Source organism: Mobula birostris, chromosome 8, assembly GCF_030028105.1.
Source record: "Mobula birostris isolate sMobBir1 chromosome 8, sMobBir1.hap1, whole genome shotgun sequence".
Taxonomy (NCBI): Eukaryota; Metazoa; Chordata; class Chondrichthyes; order Myliobatiformes; family Myliobatidae; genus Mobula; species Mobula birostris.
The window spans coordinates 20675695-20700047 of record NC_092377.1 but is presented as its reverse complement, the minus strand read 5'-3'; the positions used below and the strand labels follow the sequence as shown (position 1 = coordinate 20700047).

Sequence of the window (24353 nt, the reverse complement as noted above, 5' to 3'; positions counted from 1 at the left end):
GTCATGTAGGAGTGAAGGAGGGAGAGGGAGATTTAGTGGAACGATCCTGGTACAGAGAGACTCCTATAACATGAGAATCTGGTTATTTCGAGCAGAGAACATTGAAAGGTGTCCATCAAAAGTTTAAATGGAAAAAGTAAAGAGGAACTGGCAGCGTTGAGAATTAGATAACACTAGTTTAAGGAGACTGGCAAAAGGTACAGGGGTAATATAAGGAAAATTTTGTTTGCAAAGCAGGAGCACCTCTGAAGAGGTGGGGGAAGCAGATTCAGTTGTCCCTTTAAGAAGGGAATCAAATAGGTATTTGGAGTAGACACATCTTGCATGTAATATGGATAGGGCTGGAGAATGGAGCTGAACTGATTGCTCTTGAAGAGCGCTAAATACAGGACTGATGGGCCATATAATGGCTTCCTTCCTTACTCTAACAGCTCCACAGTTCTTTGTGCGGTTCTAGATGTTTCTTGGTATATGCGTCATGTTATTTTGCCCTTAAGGTTAACGATTTACTGTTTAATTTCAAGATATCGATGAGTGCCTGAGACCTAATATCTGTGGAGAAGGCCATTGCATTAATGTTGACGGCTCCTATAGATGTCAGTACTGTGATGCTGGTTACAGAATGAACAATGGCTTGTGTGAAGGTGAGTTTGTGTTTCAACTTCTGAATAGACCCTGCTCGACTAAGTGGCTTCAAGCATCAGCTTATGCTGTCTTGTCATTCGCGATGTGGAATGGAATATTCTCTCACGGAATCTGATTTCACATTATTTGGAAGCAGGGTAAAATAAAGCATGAAGAATTTTCACAGAAAAAGAACAGTCTTCCAAACAAACATAACAGTGTGTTTCCAGTTACCCATCTCTGAATACCTTGTTGTTCTACCAATCACTGCCTTCGGGCCAAGGGAATTAAAGGAGTGGCTGAAAATCAATCCAGAAATCTTATCTAAACAAAAAAAAAACAAAAGACATGTACACCCATAATCCAGTGCCAAAAATGAAATCAAAAACTCAAGGGTGGGACCAGGCAAGGGAGGGGATTCTTTGGCTAGAGGAAATGCTGGCATGATTCCTTTTCCTCTTTCAGACACAATTCATCTTTCCATTGGGTACGCAGTTACCTGTATTAGAAATACATTCCCACTTGTTCATCAAAACATAGATGTACAGCACTGTGTAAAAGTCTTAGGCACATATCTGTATCACTAGGGTGCCTAAGACTGCACTGTAGTCAGTCAGTAAATACTGTAAACAACAGTAATTCTGCAGATGCTGGAAATTCAAGCAACGTACATCAAAGTTGCTGGTGAACGCAGCAGGCCAGGCAGCATCTCTGGGAAGAGGTAGAGATGCTGCCTGGCCTGCTGCGTTCACCAGCAACTTTGATGTGTGTTGCAGTAAATACTGTATTTGTCAACGTGGAACGGAGAGTGTTTATAAATCTGGCGGGGGCAAAGGAAGTTGGGAATGATGGGGGTGGAGTGCCGTAGGACAGATGGCAGAGAAGGAGTGCCAGACGGGGGCCCGGGTGCAGACATACTCAGCCCTGAGACAGCATCAAGTTCATTTGATTCCAAACTATTGATCATTGCAGAATGTCGAAGTGTCATTGAGTATTGGAGAAAATGAGCAGGTATTAATCACTGCCATATTGTACATTCAGTGCAGGAGACTAGGATCACTTCCCCTCTCCTGAAGCACCAAATTTATGGCAGAAGATACAGTTTGATGGCAGCCATCTCCTCCTTGAACTTAGTTCTGATCATTGTGCAAGCTCCCAATCCTCACCTCCTCCACTCACCCTGCTCCGAGCAGATTTGCCAGGAGCTTCCCCAAGGATTAACTGCAGTGATTCAGTGGTAAACTTCCATTGGCAGCCAAGTGCCCCTGTAGCCTTCAGTTGCACTAATCAGTCAGTCCCATGTCTTTTGGCGCGTGGCCAAGTCGTTAAGGCGTCGGTCTAGTGATCTGAAGGTCACTAGTTCGAGCCTCAGCCGAGGCAGTGTGTTGTGTCCTTGAGCAAGGCACTTAACCACACATTGCTCTGCGATGACACTGGTGCCAAGCTGTATTGGCCCTAGTGCCCTTCCCTTGGACAACATCGGTGGCGTGGAGAGGGGAGGCTTGCAGCCTGGGCAACTGCCAGTTTTCCATACAACCTTGCCCAGGCCTGCGCCCTGGAAACCCTCCAAGGCACAAATCCATGGTCTCATGAGACTAACGGATGCCTGTTTTTATGCCTGAGGCAACGTCGACACTTTTGGTGGAGAGAGCAGAGAGGAAATATCGACACTGCTGCTTGGAAATTCTTCAGAAGAGCGTGTGAAAGTATTAGAAAATCTTGCATTTATTTTCTACCTTGCATAAACTCAGGAAGTTTGAAAAGGCTACAGAGCCAACAAAGATCATCGTTGTAATGTAAAAAATGTAGTAGCAAGTTTCCACACAGCAAGCTGTCACAAACAACAATATAATAACAAGGAATATTGGTTTTTCAGTAAATTAGTTGAGTGATTACTGATGCATTTTTGATGAACATTGGGGGGAGGGATCAAATAATGAAGGTACAACTCTCAACTACTTAAAATACTGGAGTCAGTGACATAGAAAGGAGTGACCTCTTTTTCACAGTGAGCTATAACAGCACTGTCCTTTAAGAAGAGGGCAGTTTTGAAGCATTTGAGCTGGTCCAGCAATCAGAGACATAAGACACTCTCTCTTTAAACTGTCACTCCTTTCTGCTCTTTTGGCACAGTAAATTTGAAGTCGAAGCATGTTCAAATATGAGCTGAATTTGCTGGTGTGATCTGTTTAAATTTACAGACATCGATGAATGCCAGGATTCCAACAAATGTCCATCTGGAAGATGCATTAACAGTCCTGGCTCTTATGAGTGTGTACCTTGCTCAGAAGGCTACACAGGCAGAAATGGACAATGCATTGGTACGTAGTGTATTCTGAGCACACACTGCTTGTTCTGTATACAGAGTGAGTTCTTCCAAGAAATATTCTCACGAAATATTATATATGAAAGATCTTCATTCCTTCCAGCATTATCTATCATGATTACTGATGAAAATTTAACCTTGGCTTCAGTAATCCTACATTAGTGGGAGATAGGATTACTAATTTCAGTACTGTTTTGGTTACTTCAAGCTCAGCTCCCTATTAGAAAGGCTGGTTTTACACCATGAAGCATACCTTTCTAATTAAGTATACTAACCACTCCTGAGATATAATAATAACGTAGATTGCATCCGGAATTTTTCCGGGTAGCGGACGACTTCCTCCCACGCCGTTCGGACGTAGATGGAATTTGCGTACGAGGCAAGTGTACAGCAGTGGTTTGCCATTGCCTTCTGCCGGGTGAGTTTTTTTCCAAAGAGATCATCAGCTCTTAACCCTGCACGGATAGAAAGCGTGCTGGGGGGAGCCGGCGGGATTTGAACTTTGGAACCTCCGCCCCGCAGTCCGGCGCTGATGCCTCTATGCCACCAGCTGGCTTCCTGATATATACTGCCTTATAAATTACTTCTTTTCTGATTGATTGATACAATATGGAGTCAGCCCTTCGAGCCTCGCCACCCCAGTGATCCCATAATCCCGATTAACCCTAATCTAATCGGGAAAGGATTCCAATGACCAGTTAACCTAACCGCTAGGTCTTTGGACCATGGGAGGAAAGCAGAGCATCCAAGGAAAATCAACACATTCCACAGGGATGACGTACAGAGACCCCTCACAGAACGGTGCTGGAATTGGACGCTAAGCTCTGGAGCACCCTGAGCTGTAATACTGACACGCTAACCGCTACACTACTGTGGTGCCTGTTATTTTCTCAGAAAAGTAAGATGTACTGTAGGGTGGGAGAAGTACCTTCCTTCATCACTGGTTTCATTGTCCACCATTTTTACTCACCCCTGGCTCTTCACTTCCCTTGACTTGGCAACAAGACCCTGTGATAAAATGCTGGCATGTAAAGTCAGATAAACACCAAACATGCTTAATAAGTGCATCAAAGTAAAGTACGAAGTGTACTTGAGACCAGAAGGTTAACCCAAAAGCTGAAACAGATGACAAGGGTGCAGCTTTGAATTAGTACTTTGCCCTGTTCTCAAACTAAAGAGTGACACTGAAACTTCGCAGGAAGAATGTGAAGTATTGAATATGCATCAAGCAATTTCTGAAAGGGCAACTTCCAACCTTCATTTATTATATTTTGTTAGTTTCTTTCCAAATGCCATAAATACAGGAAAGCACTAAACAGAATACTGTCTGGAGAAGAGTGATGCTGTGCATTGGAAGGAGAGACTTAAGGCTCTCAACTGCACCCAGAAGGGTAGCTGAACTAAAGAGGCTTCAAGTGCATGTCTGCACGTCCCTGACGGCTGTAGAACAGGGGTCCCCAACCTTTTTTGCACCGCGGACCGGTTTAATATTGACAATATTCTTGCGGACCAGCTGACAGGGAGTGGTGGGGGGGGGGGGTGTTCAAGTAGGGTTAAACTCACCTCAACATGTCTTTTACAGTTAGGGTTGCCAACTTTCTCACTCCCAAATAAGGGACAAAAGTAGCAGTCAAATTCCGGGACACTTGTGTTTACCCCGAGAAAGACTGCCATGACCATGAAGCCTTGTGTGGGCACCTGTGTATGCATGCATGACGTGTGCTTTATGCCATTTTGGTTTCATAGGGACGCTCTCCCTTAGCAGGGGGAATACGGGACAAGGGCGGTCCCATATGGGACAAACCAATTTAGCCCAATATATGGGATGTCCCAGCAAATATGGGACAGTTAGCAACCCTATGTTCAAGTTCAACAGTGTGTGACAGGGAATGAGGAAAGGTGCAGCTGACTCATATCATTTCCTCACGGCCCGGTAGCACGTGCTTTGCGGCCCGGTGCTTGGAGACCGCTGCTGTAGAACAAATAGTTAAGGTTAAAGGCACTCAGGTGTCAGTCTTTGCCAACTTTTGGATGGAATACAATAACAGAGAGAAGATACTAGAAATGCATCAAACACATATTGGAGCACAGTGCTTCATTTTGAGCTGACCTGCAGAAGATATGAAGAGAAGGTCAGGGCTGAGACTGGTGAGACACAAGAGACTACAGATGCTGGAAACCTGGAGCAACGTACAATGGAGCTGGAGGAACTCAGTGGGTGAAAGCTCAAAGTAAAATTATTATCGAAGTATGCATATGACACCTTATGCTACCTTGATGCATACATTTACAGGAAAAAATACAATAGCATTTAGGCAGCATGTATTGAAGGCATTGAGGCATTAAGCACCTCTGCTCCATCTGCCATACCAACCAGAATCTTGCATTGACCAACCATTTCAATTCTACTTCCCATTGCCACACTGACATGTCTGTCCACAGCCATCTCCACTGCTGAACTGAGGCTCAGGTACAGGTGCCTCAGGACTCACACCACCAGGCTCAAGAACAGATACTACCCCTCAACCATCAGGCTCTTGAATAAAAGGAGATAACTACACTTGCTTTTCCCCTTCTTTGAAATGTTTGCACAACCAATGATATCACTTTAAGGACTCTTTACTTCATTATTTCATGTTCTCGTTATTTATTGCTATTTATTTATACTTGCATTTACACAGTTTGTTGTCTTCTGCACTCTGGCTGATCTTTTATTGATCCTGTTATATTTACTATTCTAAAGATTTGCTGAGTATGCTCGCAGTAAAATTAATCTCGGGGTTGTATTTGGTGACAGATACAGTATGTATTTTGATAATAAAAATTACTTTGAACTTTGACACAGATTAGAGGAACAGCTTTGGTAGTCTCCAACCTGATGGCATGAACATTGATTTCTCAATCTTCTAGGGGCTAGCACAAATACTTTGATTAGCATAATTGTACAGAGCGTTGATTTGTCTTAGGGCGCATAGTTCTCAGGTCTGGTCTGAACACTCACAGTTTAATTTCCTTTATACTTAAAAGCAAGAGTCATCTTCTTGGTCTCCATGCTGCTGTGCTGGGACCCTGGTATAAACCCTTTTCCCAGCAGTGGAGAGTCATTGTGGACAGGCAGTCTGTCAGGGCTGTTGTCGGGCTGCTCAGCAGAGTGATGTGGAGCTTGGGAGTTGGTGGGGCCTGGTAATGGCTGCTCCTTATGTTGACAGATTCCTTAGATCTTATGTCTCCAGCATCACCTCCTGTTGAATGTTACAAAAGCTGCTGACTGCTCCCCCCTCTTTTGCAGAGCTCCACAGCTCAGAGATCCCTTGAAACATGCAAAAAATGCTGGAGGAACTCAGCAGGACAGGCAGCATCTATGGAAATGCATAAATGATCAACGTTTCTGGCTGAGACCCTTCATCAGGTCTCTTTATGATAGCAAGATCTACACTTGGCAGCTTCCATCGTAACCAATGTTCGGAGTTAATGGAGCCCAAAGGATGCAGGCAGTCTTAACAACCCCTAAGGCACATTCAGCTCATCCCAGCAATGACCGCTGTCACTATGCTGGGCAGGGAGCAGTCCTGAGACTCACGTACCAGTTCTGAGTGACGGCGCGGCACATTCTGTCTGCCCTGCACCGACTCTCACAGGCATCCATTTCACCCTGAGCTGTGGAGTGATTTTGTTATTGTGGGAGAGCCAGCAGAGGACCAGGGTCCCATTATAGAGAAGTGCCCAGCACGTGGTGACCAGGCGCTCACGCCTGGTTTCCAGCACAACAGCGCAGTTTGTAATGGCTGTCCCATTATATCCTATGCTATCATGATCCCTATTGGCACTGAACCCATTTGCTCTCTCGTTCCAGGAAACATGTCCAGATGCTAAATGTGCTATCTGAAGCATTTCTGTTTCAGGCATGAACAGAAAGGTCTTTAACTTTGGGCTGAAAGGCCCTCTGTGCATCAGGTTTCTATGATTCTGTTGCACCAAAGCAAGAATATTAGTGGATCAAAGTATTAAGTGACCTGTTCATTGGTTAAAGTAGAAATAGCCAGAATGCTATGTAAGGGATAGGAGATATCTGTAACCCGGTTTAATAGATAGTGATTCAGTCACAGAAACACGGTGAGTGAGCTGCTGCATGTAGCAGCTGTGCCTCATACAGTTCTTCGTACTTGCTTTCTTATTCCAAGAACTGGCTTCCAAAGGAGATGTCAGAAATTAACCACATTCGTTGCTTTGATGACCTTGAACATATTGAGAGTTCCTCAATTGAGTAGTGAAATTTAATGATGGCCTGCAAGGAATGGTGCAGAGATGATGCAATCATAGAAAGACAGATCACTAGGGGTTAGATGTCTTTAAATACATGTGGAACTCTGGATGTTACCGATTACAGACCTACTGAAGTTAGCTTACCAAAATGTAGTAGAAGTAATTAAAAGGAGAAAGGGAATGAGTAATTTATTGTCACTATATATCGACACTCGGATCACATTTACAGTACCTATTCCTTAAAAAGAGGCGTAAAATGTACTTACTTATTTAGAGCAGCGGTTCCCAATCTGGGGTCCACAGGCCCTTCAGTTAATGGTAGGGGCTCATGGCATTTTAAAAAACCCTGATTTTGAGATACAGCTTGGAACAGGCCCTCTGGTCCAGTGAGCCTCACCGGCCAGCAACTCAACAATTTAGCACAAGCCTAATCACAGGACAATTTACAATGACCGATTAACCTACTAACCAGTACGTCGTTGGACAGTGGGAGGAAACCAGAGCACCTGGAGGAAACCCACACGGTCATGGGGAGAACATACAAACTCTTTACAGGCAGTGCTGCCAACAGAATTGAACTTTGAACTCCAGAATACTCTGAGCTGCAAAAGCATTGCATTAACCACTACGCTATAGTGGTGCCCTAGAATAGTGGAACATTATTGACCTGAGATGCTTAAATATGTTTCTGACCTTCCAAACGCTTCCTGACCCACAGCACTTCCTCTTTTTTTTAATAGCAAACTTCTAGTGGCTTCACTTCATAGTTTGACAGAAGAAAAAAGTCATTTATATTTACTTCATTTTATGACACATTGAATGTGATTCATTATTGGTGAATTCGTTCCTCTATTCTATTCTTACACTTCGTCCAAGTGTTTAATCCCATTGCATTTCCTGTTCTTTTCCATGAGCACTTGTGCTGTCAGGTCTGAAAGAGTTAGTGTAGTTTGATTCATAATGAAATGGAGGTATGTCTAACCATGTATGAGCAAGTTAAGAGGTAGTGATTCAGTGCTTTACACTAATCTAAAAGGCTCTATCATTAATAATTTGAATGGGACGTAGTAGGAAGAGAATTATTATCTTGGGTGGACTCTGAAGTAGTCATTAGTGAAAAACTGTCTCTCATGCTTTTTATTTATCTGAACAATCTGATGTAGGCATCTTCATTGTCTCATGGATAATGAGGAAGCACACAACAGGGTGCTCTTCACTGATTTCAGCTCAGCATTCAACACTATCATCTCCTTGGAGCTAATTAGTAAGCTCCAAAATCTAGGCTTCGACACCTCCCTGTGCACTGGCTCCTCCACTTCCCCACTTGCAAACCCTTAGTATACGATTACATGATGACAGAAACATACTTTGATAATAAATTTACTTTGAACTTCGAGCTTAGATTTATTCAAGCAGTTTTAGTTTTATCCAGCTACTTGGTCTCTGAAAACTGTCTTTTTGGTAGGCAGATGCCTTGTTCAAGTGTGGTTGTTCCTGGTCTGTGAATCCATGGATTAATTACTTATGGTTTTGCGTTAAGTGTCAGCACCAGCCAGAAGCCAATATTTACCTTGGCAGCTGAGCTACACTTCTCTGCATCACCATCCTTGATGGAAACTTTTACTGTACAATCTTAATAGCCCCATGGAATCGCTCAATCACAGTCATTTTTTAAAATTCAATCTAGTTTTGCCTTGAACTGGAATCATTGCAAAGGGGCATTTGCTTTGTTTCTGCAGGTATCTGAATGTTTTGTCCTTTCCTTCTCTTCAGATGCGTACCTGAACTAGTTTATGGCTGAACAGAAGTCTACTTGTTGTTTCTGATATGGCAGATTGTCTTTAAAAAGGAGAAACAAAATTTATGATTAAAAAAATTGAAATGGAGGCATATGTAAAATTAAATGACTCATGTTAGTCAAGGAGGAGCAATTTTTTTTTCTGTGAAGCAAGTCAAAGGTCTGTTTTGGCTGCGGGACGCACTCAGCTGCCAGTAAAGACTACCTTCAGCTGTCAGGGCTTCTCGATGATTGCCTGCATAAAGGAAGAGGATAAAGAGAGATGCTAAAGCTGTTGAAAAGCCAGAGAAAGGAGAAGATTAGAAAGGGAGAAAGTAAGAAAGCTAAAAGGAGAGTGGAAGACTGATAGTGTGAGTGGGAAAGAATGAGAGAAAATGAGAAAATAAGAGAAAAGCAGTTATGCAGTCTGCGGAACTGATAAATGAAAGGAAAGAAAGACCCGTGGGGTAGAAATTTGACATTGAGTGCGGTAACCGAAAGAGCAGTTACGAGATACATAGGTTCATTGGAAGTGAATATTGGAAGCAGAGTACAGAGATCAGCCATGTCTATATAATGTGATTATTCTCAATAACCAAGAACAAAGTTACATCCTGTTATTTTCTCATTTACTATGAATATTAAGAAGCTGTGTACTGCTAGTGGTATGATCATTCCCACTGGAACAAAAGGAAGAATAAAAAAACGACCATCTTAGAAACAAAAGCTTAAAGTGTGTCAGACTTCAGGCGCATGTTAAGGCTGCAGTAAGATATCCAGTTCTGAGCTCATTTGGAACTATTCTTACAAGTGTAATTTTTGAACTTCATACTTCTCTGGAAAATTATTTTGAGAGGAAGTGAAGTTTCCTCTTGTTAGCATGGTGTGGCGCTTACATTTAGGGTCAATTCCAGAGTGAATAATTCAGTAGCTTGGGATACTAATAGCAGAAAGTGCCATTCGTAGACAGGTTGTAAAAAGCGCATTCCAAGTGTACAGTAATCCTGCTTGGCAAACTACCCTGGGATGATCAGGAATCAACTGTATCTTTTTACAGTTTCCTGTTACAAATAGAACATACAATCACATGGTTGGGAAGGATGCAATTTAAGACTAATCCAGGCAGTTCTTCAATTAAATTGTGTGGCAGATGAGTGCTGCAGATGTTCCTTGGGAAATCTGACCGCACATTATTATGGAAACAAAGTTCCAAGCGTTTATTTCTCTTTGTGTTGTTCCTCCAGTTTTCCTGGGTATGCTGTATTTTGTTCGATTCCCATGCGGATAATCTTGTGTGTTCTGTTTTAAGATTGGCAGCTGTCTATCTGTACATAGAGAAATAAAGCACAGAACCAGGACTAGGAAGGGGTTGCCAGCAACCTTTCAGAAAGGGATAAAAATAAATTGTGAGAGTGAATGACTACGAAATATAACAGGTGATTGTAAGGCAACTTTTTGCGAATTTTTTGAGGATGTCACCAAACACATCGATGAAGGTAGAGCCGTAGATGTAGTGTATATGGATTTCAGCAAGGCATTTGATAAGGTACCCCATGCAAGGCTTATTGAGAAAGTAAGGAGGCATGGGATCCAAGGGGACATTGCTTTATGGCTTGCCCACAGAGGGCAAAGAGTGGTTGTAGATGGGTCATATTCTGCATGGAGAATACCTTATTCTAGCCTAATACACTGGGTAATGATTTGATCTGTATAAACAATACACAGGGCAAAAAGCATTATCAAGGATGCATCGCACCTTAACCATGGACTTTTTGCTGTCCTCCCATCTTAACCAATTTCCCCCGGGATCAATAAAGTATGACTATGACTACGGGAGCCTCCGCTCCTGCAGCAGCAGGCACAGGAAGAGCTTCTTCCCTGAGGCTGTGACCCTGCTGAACCTCACATCACAGCGCTAAGCAGTATTGCACTCATATTGTACTGTCTCAGTACTTCTATATTTGTGTGCTGTAGCACTTTTTATTCGCAGTTACTTTGTAAATAGCACTATTCTTTGCATTTCTGGTCAGATGCTAACTGCATTTCATTGGCTTTGTATCTGTACTCGGCACAATGACAATAAAATTGAATCTAATCTAATCTAAACAAGACAGGCCTTTCACTCTATCTTGGTACATGAGACAATAATACACCAATAACAATACAAATTGACGAATTAATTGCAATGTGGGTAAGACTAATTTGAAATACTTTGTAATATTAAGCAATGTGTATCATGGAAGTTTTGGAAATATAGAAAAAATTGCTTTGGGATCCAATAATTGACATGGGTGGTCTCACAAATCTATGAGCTCTAGCAGAATCGGAACCTGTGAACTGAATCAGAATTATTATTACTGACTTAAATGATGGAAAAATTGTTGTTTCGTGACAGCAGTACAGAGCAAAGGCGTAAAATAAAATTGCTATAAATTAAAATAATAAAGAAATAGAGCGAAAAATAATGAGGTAGCACTGAGATGGATGAAAGTATTTGCTGCATTGGAACGCCTTGTCTGACTTGGAAATATATCACTTGATCCTTCATTATCATTGGGTCTGAATCCTGAAACTCCCTGTTCTCCAATGCTTTGAGATTACGTTTACCAGAAAGGGTGCTTACACTCAAGAAGACAACTCGCCATCACCTTCTCAAGATCAATATCTCTGGTCCTCAGGTTCAATCAATAAGTATCACCCATACAATAGGTACAGAAATGGTGGATGATCTGCCAACAAAGTTTGATCTTTCAAACTTTCAAGATTCTGGAGGGGTTGTATTCTTATATTTGCCTACAAATTCTGGTTTAGCTGGGTAATGCATCATTGGCACCAAGCAGAAGCTGATTCATACAATCCAAACAACAGGAATTCTGCAGATGCTGAGAATTCAAGCAACACACATCAAATTTTATCAGCTTTACGCCAAGGCAACCAGTGCAATACTCGCTCAGGGCACCATCGGGGAGTGGTTCTATACCTCCGTAGGAGTCTTGTCAGGGCTGCCTCCTCTCCCCGACTCTCTTCAATGTCTTCCTGGAACGAATCATGAGTGTTGCCCTTGAAGATCATGTGGACACAGTCAGCATTGGAGGGAGGAACATCACAAACCTAAGATTTGCTGACGACATTGATGGACTTGCAGGAAAAGAGGACGAATTGGCCAACCTGCTCAGCCATCTTGACAGAGCCTCCACAAAGATTGGAATGGAAATAGATGCTGAGAAAACCAAGCTCATGGGAAATGCCAACGGTGCCATCACAACAGACATCTCAGTCCATGGTCAGAAACTTGAGACAGTGCAGCAGTTCAGATACCTGGGGGCAATCATCAGTGATGAAGGATCAAGACCAGAAGTCCTGGCAAGAACCGCACAGACAATGACTGCACTATCCAAACTCAAGACAATATGGAGGGACAGCAACATCACCATGAAGTACAAGATCAGACTCCTGCGTGCATTGGTATTCTCCATCTTCCTGTACGCATGTGAGACATGGACCCTCACAGCAGAGCTACAGAGGAAGATACAGGCATTGGAAATGAGATGCTATCGCAACATCTTGGGCATCTCATACTTGGACCACATCACAAATGAGCAGGTCCACAAGACCATCCCGCACCACATTGGCCCCCATGAAGACCTTCTCACAACGAAGAAGAAAAGAAAGCTGAGATGGTAAGGCCATGTAACAAGATCCAGTGGCCTTTCAAAGACTGTTCTACAAGGAACCGTGGAGGGGAAAAGAAGGAGAGGTAGGTGGAGGAAAAGATGGACGGGCAACCTTAAAGAATGGACAGGGAAATCATTTGCGGTGACCCAGACTCTGGCACACAACCATGACAGATGGAACAGACTGGTGCAAAGCTTGTTATGACGGTGCCCCGACGACTCCACCAGGAGTTTAGGGCGCAAAGCAAGGCATCATTGGGTTCTCCACATTGCAATTCATTTGCAGATTTGCATTGTTATTGATGTATTATTGTCTCGTGTATCAAGATACAGTGAAAAGCTTGTCTTGTGTATCGTTTATACAGATCAAATCATTACCCAGTGCATTAGGCTAGAATAAGGTAAAACAATAACAATGCAAATTAAAGTGTAAAAGCTGTTGGGGAAAAAATTAGTGCAGGGAAACAATGAAAGGGTGAGACCAAGAGCCAATCTTATCATGCAAGAGGTCCTTTCAAGATTCAGGAGATAATTAGGAAGGTAAATACGTTGTCCTTTGTCACAAGAAGTGGAAATAGAAGAAATAGGGAATCTCATTGCAAGTAAATGAAATTCTGGGCTTTGGTACGACCACAATTGGAGTAGTGTTCACTTTTGCTTACCTTTTCTAAAGAATTACATTCCTACCTGGTTGAAATTTAAATCCACTGGACTAATTCCTGGAATAAGAGGGTTGCCCTGTGAAAAGGATGATGCTGGGAGGACATCTTCTTAAGACAAGTTTGTTTACCTTAGCTGGAGATTCAAGAAACAGGCTGACATAGCGTACTGGAAATGTGACGGTCATCAGCACTGAGATAAGAAACTATTTTACTCAGAGGGTTATGCATCTCTGGAATTCTCCTCTGGGAGGTCTGTGAATGTTCAGTTGCTGACAAGCTTAAAGGATAAGTTTAGTAGATTTTGGGACAATTTTGGTATAATGAGATATTGACTAAAAATAAGCATGCTGGATATCTGGGACACCATATGCTCCTCTGATGCATTGACTGGGTTAACAATTCAGTTTAATGGCCTTTAATGTGTACTTTTCCTGTTTAAATCCATTCAAATCCACAGAACCTCCATGAATTCCATTTGTGATCATCAGCATTGGCAGTATTGTGGATTCATGTGGGAGATAAAAATCAAGGATTACTGAATGATAGACCTAATCAAGATTTCTATTTCTGACGCTCTTATAACCTTGACATCAATTTTTGCATTTCTTTTTTTCCTAGACATCAATGAATGCCTCAGCATGCCCGTTTGTACCAATGGGCAGTGTACCAATCTTGAGGGTGGCTATATCTGTATTTGTAATCAAGGTTATGAACCATCTCCTGACAGCAAGTCGTGCAAAGGTAACAAATCCTGCAGAGATTAAATCCCACAGAGACCTGTTCTATGGTGGATTATGTTATGGGTGTGTGTATAAAATGCGTCATCCCTTCCGTGACTAACTGAAGTAACTCACTAGCGTTCTTGCCTGCCTAACAAGCAAAGGCCTTTATTCAAAAAGTACGAGGCTCTTCTAAAACTAAAGAAGTTAACATATCAGAAACAAATGGTAGTTTGTGTGTTATTGCAAATGAGATAGGAATACACAAAGAAAGAAATTATGCTGTAATTTTCAGGCGCTTTGGTGAGACCACCACATTTTAAATAGAAAACACTCTTCCTGCTAACCTCTCAAAATGTGTTTGGTTGAACTGATACAAAGCTAGAGTAGATTGCTAGAAGGTACGCAAGTGTAGATATACTAGATAATTTTGCTTTTTGTTCTCACTTCCCTTTGTCCTTCCGCACAGCTCCCATTTCCCTTGCTCACTCATCTGCTAACACATGCACGCCCTCCGTGAAGGGGCATTTCTCAGTCCTGCTTCTATTTTCTCATTCTGGTTGAGATCTAGTTAAACCAATGATGAACTGAAGGCCTCACTTGAGCCTGGCTGCTATATAATGGAATTGAAAGAACCACTTAGTATGGAGCAGAACCCGCCCAAGATGCTTGAGGAGCACAGCAGGCCAGGCAGCATCTATGGAAAAAAGTACAGTTGATGTTTCGGCCGAGACCTTTCAACAGGACTGGAGAATGACCACCGCCAACCCCCCCCCCCCCGCCCCCGTTGTCTACACATGAGCATTGTTCGTTCTCTCTCTCTCTCTCTCTCTCTCTATCTATCTCTCTCTCTCTTTATCTCTCTCTCTCTCTCTCTCTCTCTCTCTCTCTCTATCTCATTGTAATGTGAATACATCAGTTCAAGCCATCTTGCAAGTGTGTGCTTTTATTTTAATATATATGCAGTTGTGCACACACAAAACAATTTTTTTTAGATTGTGAGGACACTCAGTCCTCGTTTATTGTCATTTAGAAATGCATGCATTAAAAAATGATACAACGTTCCTCCAGAATGATATCAGAAGAAAACACACGACAAACCAAGACTAAAACTGACAAAACCACATAATTATAACATATAGTTACAACAGTGCAAAGCAATACCATAATTTGATAAAGAGCAGACCATGGGCATGGTAACAAAAAAAGTCTCAAAGTCCTGATACACCCATCATCTCACGCAGACGGCAGAAGGGAGGAACTCTCCCCGCCATGAACCTCCAAGCACCGCAAACTTGCCGATGCAACACCACTGGAAGCACCCGACCGCAACGGACTCTGTGAATCTGTCCGAAAACTTCGAGCCTCCGACCAGCCCCTCCGACACAGCCTCTCCGAGCACCATCCTCTGCCGAGTGCTTCGACCCTGCCCAGGCTGCCGAGCAACAAGCAAAGCCCAGTACTCGGGGCCTTCCCCTCCAGAGAATCCGGACCACACAGTAACAGCAGCAGCGAAGCAGGCATTTCAGAAGTTTCACCAGATGTTCCTCCGTGCTCTCACGTCTGTCTCCATCAAATCTGGATTGTGCACGGCACCCTACTTGACAAATAACAGACATCACCACCAGAGTGGCTACTGCAAGCTGCGTTGCGCCGCCATCTTCTCCTCCATTTGGCAATGAATGTCAGAAAATATCACAAACTGCACCGACAGTTACGGGAAGATACAGCAAGAGTTAACCAGCTCGAGAAAGCGGAAGGACCCGTGAGTAATAGTGAAAGATGCGCTGAATTTAAAGTGAAAATAACATCACAATGGCATCAGTCAGGAAAGTTGACAAACTTGATTGCACTGATGAAGGCTGGGAGTCGTATATCGAAAGGGTTGAATCTGAGATGGTATTGTAACATGAACAATGTGGAGGAGCAAAAGAAAGCCCCTACCCTTCTTAGCTTAATGCACCCAAGAACGTATAGTCTCTTACGCAACTTAGTAACCCCTGCGAAGCCTGCAAGCAAGATGTTCGATAAAATTGTTGCACTTTTACAAAACTATTTGAGCCCTAAACTGCTGGTAATGGTTGAGAGATTTAGATTTTACAAAAGGAACCAGTCAAAAGATGAAAGCCTTTCTGAATACATTGCAGAACGGTGCACACGTTCCCAGTACTGTGACTTTAGAGATGGACATTAAGGGGCAGGCTTGTATGTGGCATGCATAGTCAAGGCACTCAAACAAGGCTACTGACAGAAGGAGACCAAACCTAGAATGGGCATTGGCCTTTGCAATATTGTTCGAGACTGCAGTAAAGGATGCAGCAGAACTACAGAAAAGGAGGTTAGAAGGTGAAATGCACAAAATGTCCCCAAATACTGCAAAAAGCCAAAGGTGTTATCGATGTGGCAAATCCTTCCAGGATACAAATGACTGGTGGTTCAAAGAAAAAGTCTGCAGAAAATGTCACAGGCAAGGTCACATAGAGAGAATGTGCAAGGCAGACCAAAAACACAACCGAGTGAAAAGTGTCAAACACAGAAGTAAGCAAATGCATAGGGTTACCAAATGTAAAACAGAATCAGACAACATAGAGTCTGACAAAGGTATAACTGAAGCAAATCACAAAATCATCTGGATCACAATACATGTATCCGGTGTAAAACTGAAAATGGAGCTGGATACAGTGTCAGCTTTGCAATAATTCCAGAGGCTGACTACAACACACTGTTTCCTAAGATACCATTAGGGAAGACCTCAGTGATGCCAAAGATCTGCACAGGCAAAATTATCTCCCAAAGGCAAACTGAAAGTGAATATGATGTTTGGAGGCCAAACACAGCAGTTAGAGCCTTATGTGTTGAAAAGTGGAGGGCCAGCACTTTTCGGACGTCGTGAATAGTTGACAAAAATCCAACTAGACTTGGCACTCAATTGAAGCTTGGCATAAACTGGCAACGGCAGCCCAAATTGATGCACTAACCACAGACTGGCACAGCTGCTTAATGCTAATGAGAAGGTGTTTGAGAAGGGGATTAGTAAACTCAAAGGCATGAAGGCTAGATGAAACAGCAACACCAAGATTCCATAAAGCACACCCAGTGCCTTACACACTACGTCCTGAAGTGGATGCTGAACTGCAGAGCTTGGAGGCATCTGGAATTCTCTCCAAGGTTGAGTGGAACAACTGGGCCACGCCCATTGTCTCGATGTTCAAGGAAGTGAAAGTCAGAGCCGTTCACATATCTGGGGGTTTCAAGGGGAGCATCAACCCAGTGCTGCGTACTGTGCAGTATCCCTTGCAATGCATAGAAGACATATTTGCACCTTTGGTAGGTGGGGAGAAGTTTCCAAAGATTGACGCATCATAAGCCTATCTGCAAATGGAGATTGAGGAGCCAAGCAGGAAGTGCCTCACAATCAACACTCACAAAGTACAGTATAATCGTCTCCTCTTTGGCGTCGCATCAGCTCCAGCAATTTGGCAACGAACAACGGACCAAGTGCTCCAAGGTATCCCAAGAACTCAGGTATTGTAAATTACTATCACCGATTTCTCCCAAACACTGTGACAGTGCTGCATCTATTGAACACACTGTTACAGACAGGAGCAAAGTGGGAATGGCCAGAAAGATGTGAAAGAGCTTTCAAGGAAGGAAAGAGACTAATAACGTCCAATGAACTGCTCACTCATTTTGACCCATCCCTGCCCATCAGACTGGCATGCGATGTGTCCCCTTATGGCATTGGAGCTGTTTGGTCACACATCATGAAAGATGGATCTGAACACCCGACTGCATTCGCTTCAAGATCACTGACGAGCGCAGAATGCAACTACACACAGATCAACCAAGGTAGTCTAGCATGGGGAATGAAGAGGTTCCACCACTATTTCTATGGACTAAAGTTTATGCTAGTGACGGATCACCAGCCGCTTGTGTCCACTTTCACTCCCAGGAAGGGAATTCCAGTGATGTCTGCTACCCGGCTACAGTGTGTTCAGCACCATCTGCCTGTGTTTGACTGGTCTCTCTCTCCCTCTCGCCCGATGCTACCAGTGGATGGTGCCTTAGGTCTAGGGCAAGGTTTAATTGACGTGGTTCGTGGATTGGATTAAGTAGTTCATGTTATGATGTGTTTCTGGTTATTCCTTTTTATATTGCTATTTTGTGCAATTTTGATTGACATGAACTGGTTCTGCAGCCTGCAGACAACAAATGACACAACATGAAGTCGATCTGAACTGAACTTATCTGAACTGTTCAATGACAAGGTGGTTTGATGTTTATATTCTGTGCTTTTCACTCGTTTTTTGCCGCTTACATGATTTGTTCTTTTTTTACATGTTGGGTGTTTGATATTTTCTTTGTTTCATTGCTGTCTGTGAAAGGGCTGTATACTGCATACATACGTTAATAGTAAATGTACTACTTTGAATCTTGAATCTTTGAATCTAGAATATCTTGAGTTAATTTTGTCTGTGCATGTGTGTCTTGCTCTGGAGTCATTGAATGACAAAGATGGTGACTTTCTGGCTTAATTTGACTGTATATTAATGTTCAGAGGCAGAAGAAAGCAAATAAAGGCTAGTTTACATTATTGTGGCTGGAATGCTAGCGTAGATTGTCCAAATTAGGGAACTGACCTAATAAGATAGAATTCACTGAGCAGTTTGAGAGGAAGAAGCTAAGGTCATATTTATCAGTATTATAGTGAAGTGAAAGGAACTACTGAGACATGAGAGAGGTGCTGGCAAAAGTTGATTGGAAGGGGACATTAGCAGGGATGATGACAAAACAGCAATGGCTGGAGTTTCTGGGGGCAGTTGGGTAGATGTAGGATAAATACATGCCAAGGATGAAGAAGTATTCTAAAGGGAGAATGAAGCAACCGTGGTTGACAAGAGAAGTCAAAAGACAGCATAAGTGCACAAGAGAGGGCATATAATATAACAAAAATCTTTGAAAAATGAGGGGTTTGTGAACCTTTTAAAAACCAACGGAAGACAAAAAAACTATTAGGAGGGAAAGCAGGAAATACAAAGGTAAGCTAGGCAATAATATAAAAGAGGAAACAAAACGTTTTTACAGATCTACAAAGAATAAAAGATAGGCAAGAGTGGATATCAGACCACTGGAAAATGACGCTGAAGGGATGGTAATGGGGGACAAAAAATGGCAGACAATCTTAATAAGTATTTTGCGTAAGCCTTCATTGTGGAAGTCATCAGCAGAATGCCAGAAATTCGAGTATCACGCAGAAGTGAGTATAGTTGCAATTACTAAGGAGAAGGTGCTTGGAAAGCTGAAATATCTGAAGATATATATATAGATGGACTGCACCTCAGGGTTCTGAAGGAGGTAACTGAAGAGATTGTGGCGGCATTGGAAATGATCTTTCAAGAGTCACTAGATTCTGCAGTAGTTCTGGAGAACTGGAAAATTGCAAATATCATTTCACTCCTTCAGAAGGGAGGGAGGCAAAAGAAAGGAAATTACAGGCCAGTTAGCCTGACTTCAGTGGTTGGGAAGAGATTGGAGTCCGTTATTAAGGATGAAATTTTGGGGTACTTGGAGGCACATGATAAAATTGGCTAAAGTCAGCTTGGTTGCCTTAAGGGGAAATCTTACCTGATAACTCTGTTGGAATCCCTTGAGGAAATAACAAGTAAGATAGACAAGGGCAAGTCATTGAATGGTGTTGGAAATGACCTAATTCTGATTCTAATATGGTCCTGTGGTCTTATAATTGACTTCCTGTGCTGAACTTTGCTTCAGTCATCCTCTGTGGGTGGATAGAGCTTGTGGTTAAAAGGGTATGAACATTAATAGTTCCTTCTCTCTTTCTTGCAGATGTGGATGAGTGTCAGGATGCCAGCCTGTGCACTAACGGGCAGTGTAGCAACACAGAAGGCTCTTTCCATTGTGAATGCAATCCCGGACACCGTCTGGCTGCAACTGGGGACCAGTGTGAAGGTAGCAGGAGGCCAGAATTGTAAAGTCCTATAGACACACAGTGCGGAAATAGCTCCTTTGGTCCACACTGATCATCAACTACCCATTTACACTATTCCTACCATATTTTCATCAACTTACAGTGTCCAATCAACTTACCAACGTGGACGTCTTTGGGAAGAACTAGTGCACCCAGAGCAAAGTTTAAGAGACATTTAGATAGGCAGATGAACAGTCAGAGAATGGAGTGATATAAACCATGTGCAGGCAGATGTGCAGTTTAATTTGGCATGGCAATCAGCAGACACTGTGGTTCAAAGGACTTGTTCCTTTTCTGTGCTGTCCAGTGTTCTATGTAAACCCACGCCCAGTAGCAGGAAGAACATGCAAACTCCTCAGAAAAAGCACCCAGGTCCTTGTAATAACCACTAACTAACAAACCTCCACCACTACCCTTTATCTTCTATCTTCAAACCAATTTTGGATTCAGTTTGCCAGAAGACCTTGGATCTCATGTATCCCGACCTTTTTTTTTAATGAGTCTATCACATAGGATCATGTCAGAAGCGTTGCTAAAGTCCATGTATAACATATCCACTGCCTTGCCTTAATTAATCTCCTAAAAAATCCCAATGAGGCATATAAAGCAGGATTTCCTAATCACGAAGCAATGCTGACTTCCCCTGATCAGCTTCTTTCCAAGCCTTTCCTTGTGATCACAAGCCCTATACTGAAAAATTTTCCCCCAGCAGAATCCTATCTTACTTCACTTAGCACTCTGGGATGGATTTCATCAGGATTTGGGGATGTGTCCATCTATTATGTCAATATGCATGATACTTCCTTTTTCTTCATAAGCACATGTCCTGAACTATCTGCATACACTTCTCCTAATATTCCATCCTCCCTCTCCTTCTCCCTGGTGAATACTGCTTTCAGGACACTACATGTATCCCTGGCTTCACAAAAAAGACTTTCCTTTTGGTCCCTGAGGGGATCTACTCTCTCCCTAGCCTTCATCTTGCTTCTAATATATTTATAAACGTTGTTGGAATTCAGTTTAGTTCTGTTCGCCAGAATCATTTAATGTCTCTCCTTTGCCTTTCTAACTGCATTCTTGAGGTATCTCTTCTCTCCTCTATAAACCTTGAAAGGCTCGCTTGATAATTTCCTATGCTCAGACATACGTTTCCTTCTCTTTTCCTGATCAAATCTTCAATTTCCACTATTAACCAAGGGTCCCTAATCTTGCTATCTTTCTTAGGGATACGCTGATACTGAAGTCTGACTACTTTACTTTTAAGTGCATCCCACTTATCAGATGTTGTTTTCCCTTTTTGCAGCTGGTTCCAATCTACTTTCACTAGGTCTTGTCTTTTAGTGTTGTCGTCAGCCCTTCTTGTCAAGACCTTAAATCTAGGTCCCTTGCCTTGAAGTTTATCTAACTGCCGCCACTGTTTGCTAAAAAAAAAATGTTCCCTCACAGACTTCTTGATTGTTATGATTGCACTCAAAGCAGAGAGGAGGGTGATCCTTAGGAACCTAATTTTTCACAAATATTCAAACAGAACAAGAGGGGAATCGGTGCTTGTTCCACTGATGGGGCCTCATTTGGGTCAGGTGGCTTTGTGGGAGCTGTGGTTTTATAACATCCCTGTGGATCTTCAGAGAGTTGACAAACTCTCCAGGAGGCTGCCATCATCCCTGAGCAGTATGCTCAATCTACTAGGACACTCGCCTCACAAGCAAACATTAACCTTTACAGGTGATCAAGGCCGCGTTTCCAGATTCAGCTGCATGTGTAAAATGCGGGTCACATTAGTTGGCTTATCTAGACTTTATGTCAGTCCAAAAGTATCATCTAACTGTCCATCCCTTTGTTTTCTCAGCAAAGAGAAAATTACAAACCCCTGCAGATTTGGAAACATTGCGTAGGTTCTTCCCCGAACAAAGGCATGATCGGAGAGAGGAGATTTCAAAGGGACTATGGAACTCCTTTGATGGTCTGCAGAGTAAAAACTGTTAAGAAAACAAAGTACTGGATCGTTTCTCATCAGATGTACTATGATGAGAGAGATGGAGCAGTATTTTTTTTCTGATTTCTGGGCAGAACATAAGAAATAAGAGCAGGAATAAGCCATCTGGCTTGTTGATCCTGCTCCACCATTCAATAAGGTCATGGCTGATCTGGCCATGGACTCAGCTCCACCTACCTGCCTTTTCCCTGTAATTCTTACTTTCCCTGCAATGCAAAAATCTAACTGTTTCTCAAATAAATTTAATGAAGTAGCCTTACTGCTTCCCTGGGCAGAGAATTCCACAGATTCACTACTCTCTGGGAAAAACAGTTCCTTCGAAGTTCCATTATAAATCTACTCTCCTGAATGTTGAAGCTATGTCCCCTAGTTCTGATCTCACCTACCAGTGGAAACCATTTTCCTGCCTCGATCTTATTTATCCATTTCATAATTTTATATGTTTCTATAAGATCCCTTTTCATTCTTCTGAATTCCTACAAGTACAGTCCCAAGCAACCTCAGTAGTTCTTCATAGGTTAACTCTCTTATCTCTAGAATCAACCCAGTGAATTTGTTCTGCAACAACTGCAAATGCAGTATGTCTCAAGCAAACAGAGCGAAAATGCATGCAGCATTCCAGGTGCAGCCTCACCAGTACCCTGTACAACTGCAGCATAATCTCCCTGCTCTTAAATTCAAAACCTCCAGCAGTGAAGACAAACATTCCATTTGCCCTCTTGATAACTCATTGCACTTGTGGTAACCTTTTGCGAATTCATATACAAATACTCCCAAGACCTTCTGCATAATGGCATGCTGAGATCTTTCACCATTTAAATAATAATCTGATTTTCTGTTTGTTCCTCCAGACTGGGCAACCCTACACTTACCAGCATTGTACTCTATATCCCAGATCCTTGCCCATTCACTTAACTTATCTATTATCTCTCTGCATTCTCTCCACAGTTTGCTTTTCCACTCAGTTTAGTATCATTGGCAAACTTAGATACAGTACTCTTGGTCCCTTTTTCTAAATCGTTAGTGTATGTTGTGAACAGTTATGGGCCCAGCACTGACTCCTGTGGCTCTCCGCTCACCACTAATTGCCACCCAGGGTGCGCCTACTTATCTCAACTCTTTGCCTTCTGTTGGTTAAACAATTCTCTTATCGATGTTGATATATTACTGCCAACTCCAGACATCCATATCCTTAAGTCTTTCATGTGGCACTTTATCCAATACCTTCTATAAATCCAAATATATAACATCCACCAATTCTTCTCCATCCGTTGCCCTCATTATATCCTCAAAGAACTCCAGTAAGTTTGTCAAACAGGACCTGCCCTACTTGAATCAATGCAGTGTCTGCCTGACAGAATCACCTCTATCTGTTTTATTTCCTTAATGATAACGTTCAGGCATTTTCCTGACAACAGACATTGAGCTAACTAACCTATTAGTAACCTACATCATTTTTAAACAATGGCATGTTATTCACCAACTCCAAATTTGCTGGGACCTGCCTAGAGTCCAGAGAATGTTGATAAATTATCATAAATGCCTCTATTATAACTTCCTCCATTTCTTTCAGTACCCTGGGGTGCCCAAAAGACCCTGTCTAACTTGAGGCCCACTCATTTGCTCAGCACTACTCTTTAGTGATAGTGATTGTGTGGAGGTACTCATCTTCCATTATGTCCAGACATCTCCCTTTGGTATGCTACATGTGTCCTCCACCATGAAGACCAATACAAAATAGTCATTCAAAGTCAGGTATATGGAGGAATTTAAGGTGGGGGGTTATATGGAAGGCAGGGTTTAAGGGTCGGCACAACATTGTAGGCCGAAGGGCCTGTACTGTGCTGTACTATTTGATGTTCTATGTTCTAAAGCCTTAGCCATTTCCGCATTATCTAGTATTAGTTCCTCCTTCTCATCTTCCAAGAGATCTATGTTCATTTTAGCCACCATTTTCTGCTTTATGTAATTATAAAATCTTTCACTTTTTTAATATTTTAGCAAATTTACTTTCATAATCTATCTTCTCTTTCTTTACTGTTGCTTTGTGGTTCTTTGTTACTGTTTAAAGTCTACCAGTTTCCCACTAATCTTGGCAATTTTGTATGTGTGAGCTCATTTTGTTTCCTTTGTGATCTTCCAAGGCTGACTCTCTCTGCCCTGACTGTAATATATTTCTGTTGAGTGCTGCGAAAAATCCCTTTGAAAAATCTTCCACTGTTCCTCAACTACCTCACCACGTACCCTGTGTTCCCAGTCTGTGTTAGCCAATTCCTCCCTTATTCAGTTGCAATCCCCCTTCTTTAGGCAAAATACAGTGGAT

At 42.4% G+C, this 24353-nt stretch overlaps 1 protein-coding gene across 6 annotated transcripts in view; it reads left to right on the top strand.

Annotated features, from left to right (window-relative positions):
- Positions 1–24353, top strand: part of ltbp1 (latent transforming growth factor beta binding protein 1) — a 452733-nt gene that overhangs the window by 288370 nt on the left and 140010 nt on the right. For 5 of the 6 annotated variants that reach the window (XM_072264871.1, XM_072264877.1, XM_072264876.1 and 2 more), the window contains 4 exons: positions 525–644; positions 2826–2945; positions 13945–14067; positions 19893–20015. In XM_072264871.1, coding sequence (XP_072120972.1) covers positions 525–644; positions 2826–2945; positions 13945–14067; positions 19893–20015 — 486 coding nt within the window. The remainder of the gene's footprint in view (positions 1–524; positions 645–2825; positions 2946–13944; positions 14068–19892; positions 20016–24353) is intronic. The other variant, XM_072264872.1, reaches the window with a different exon arrangement.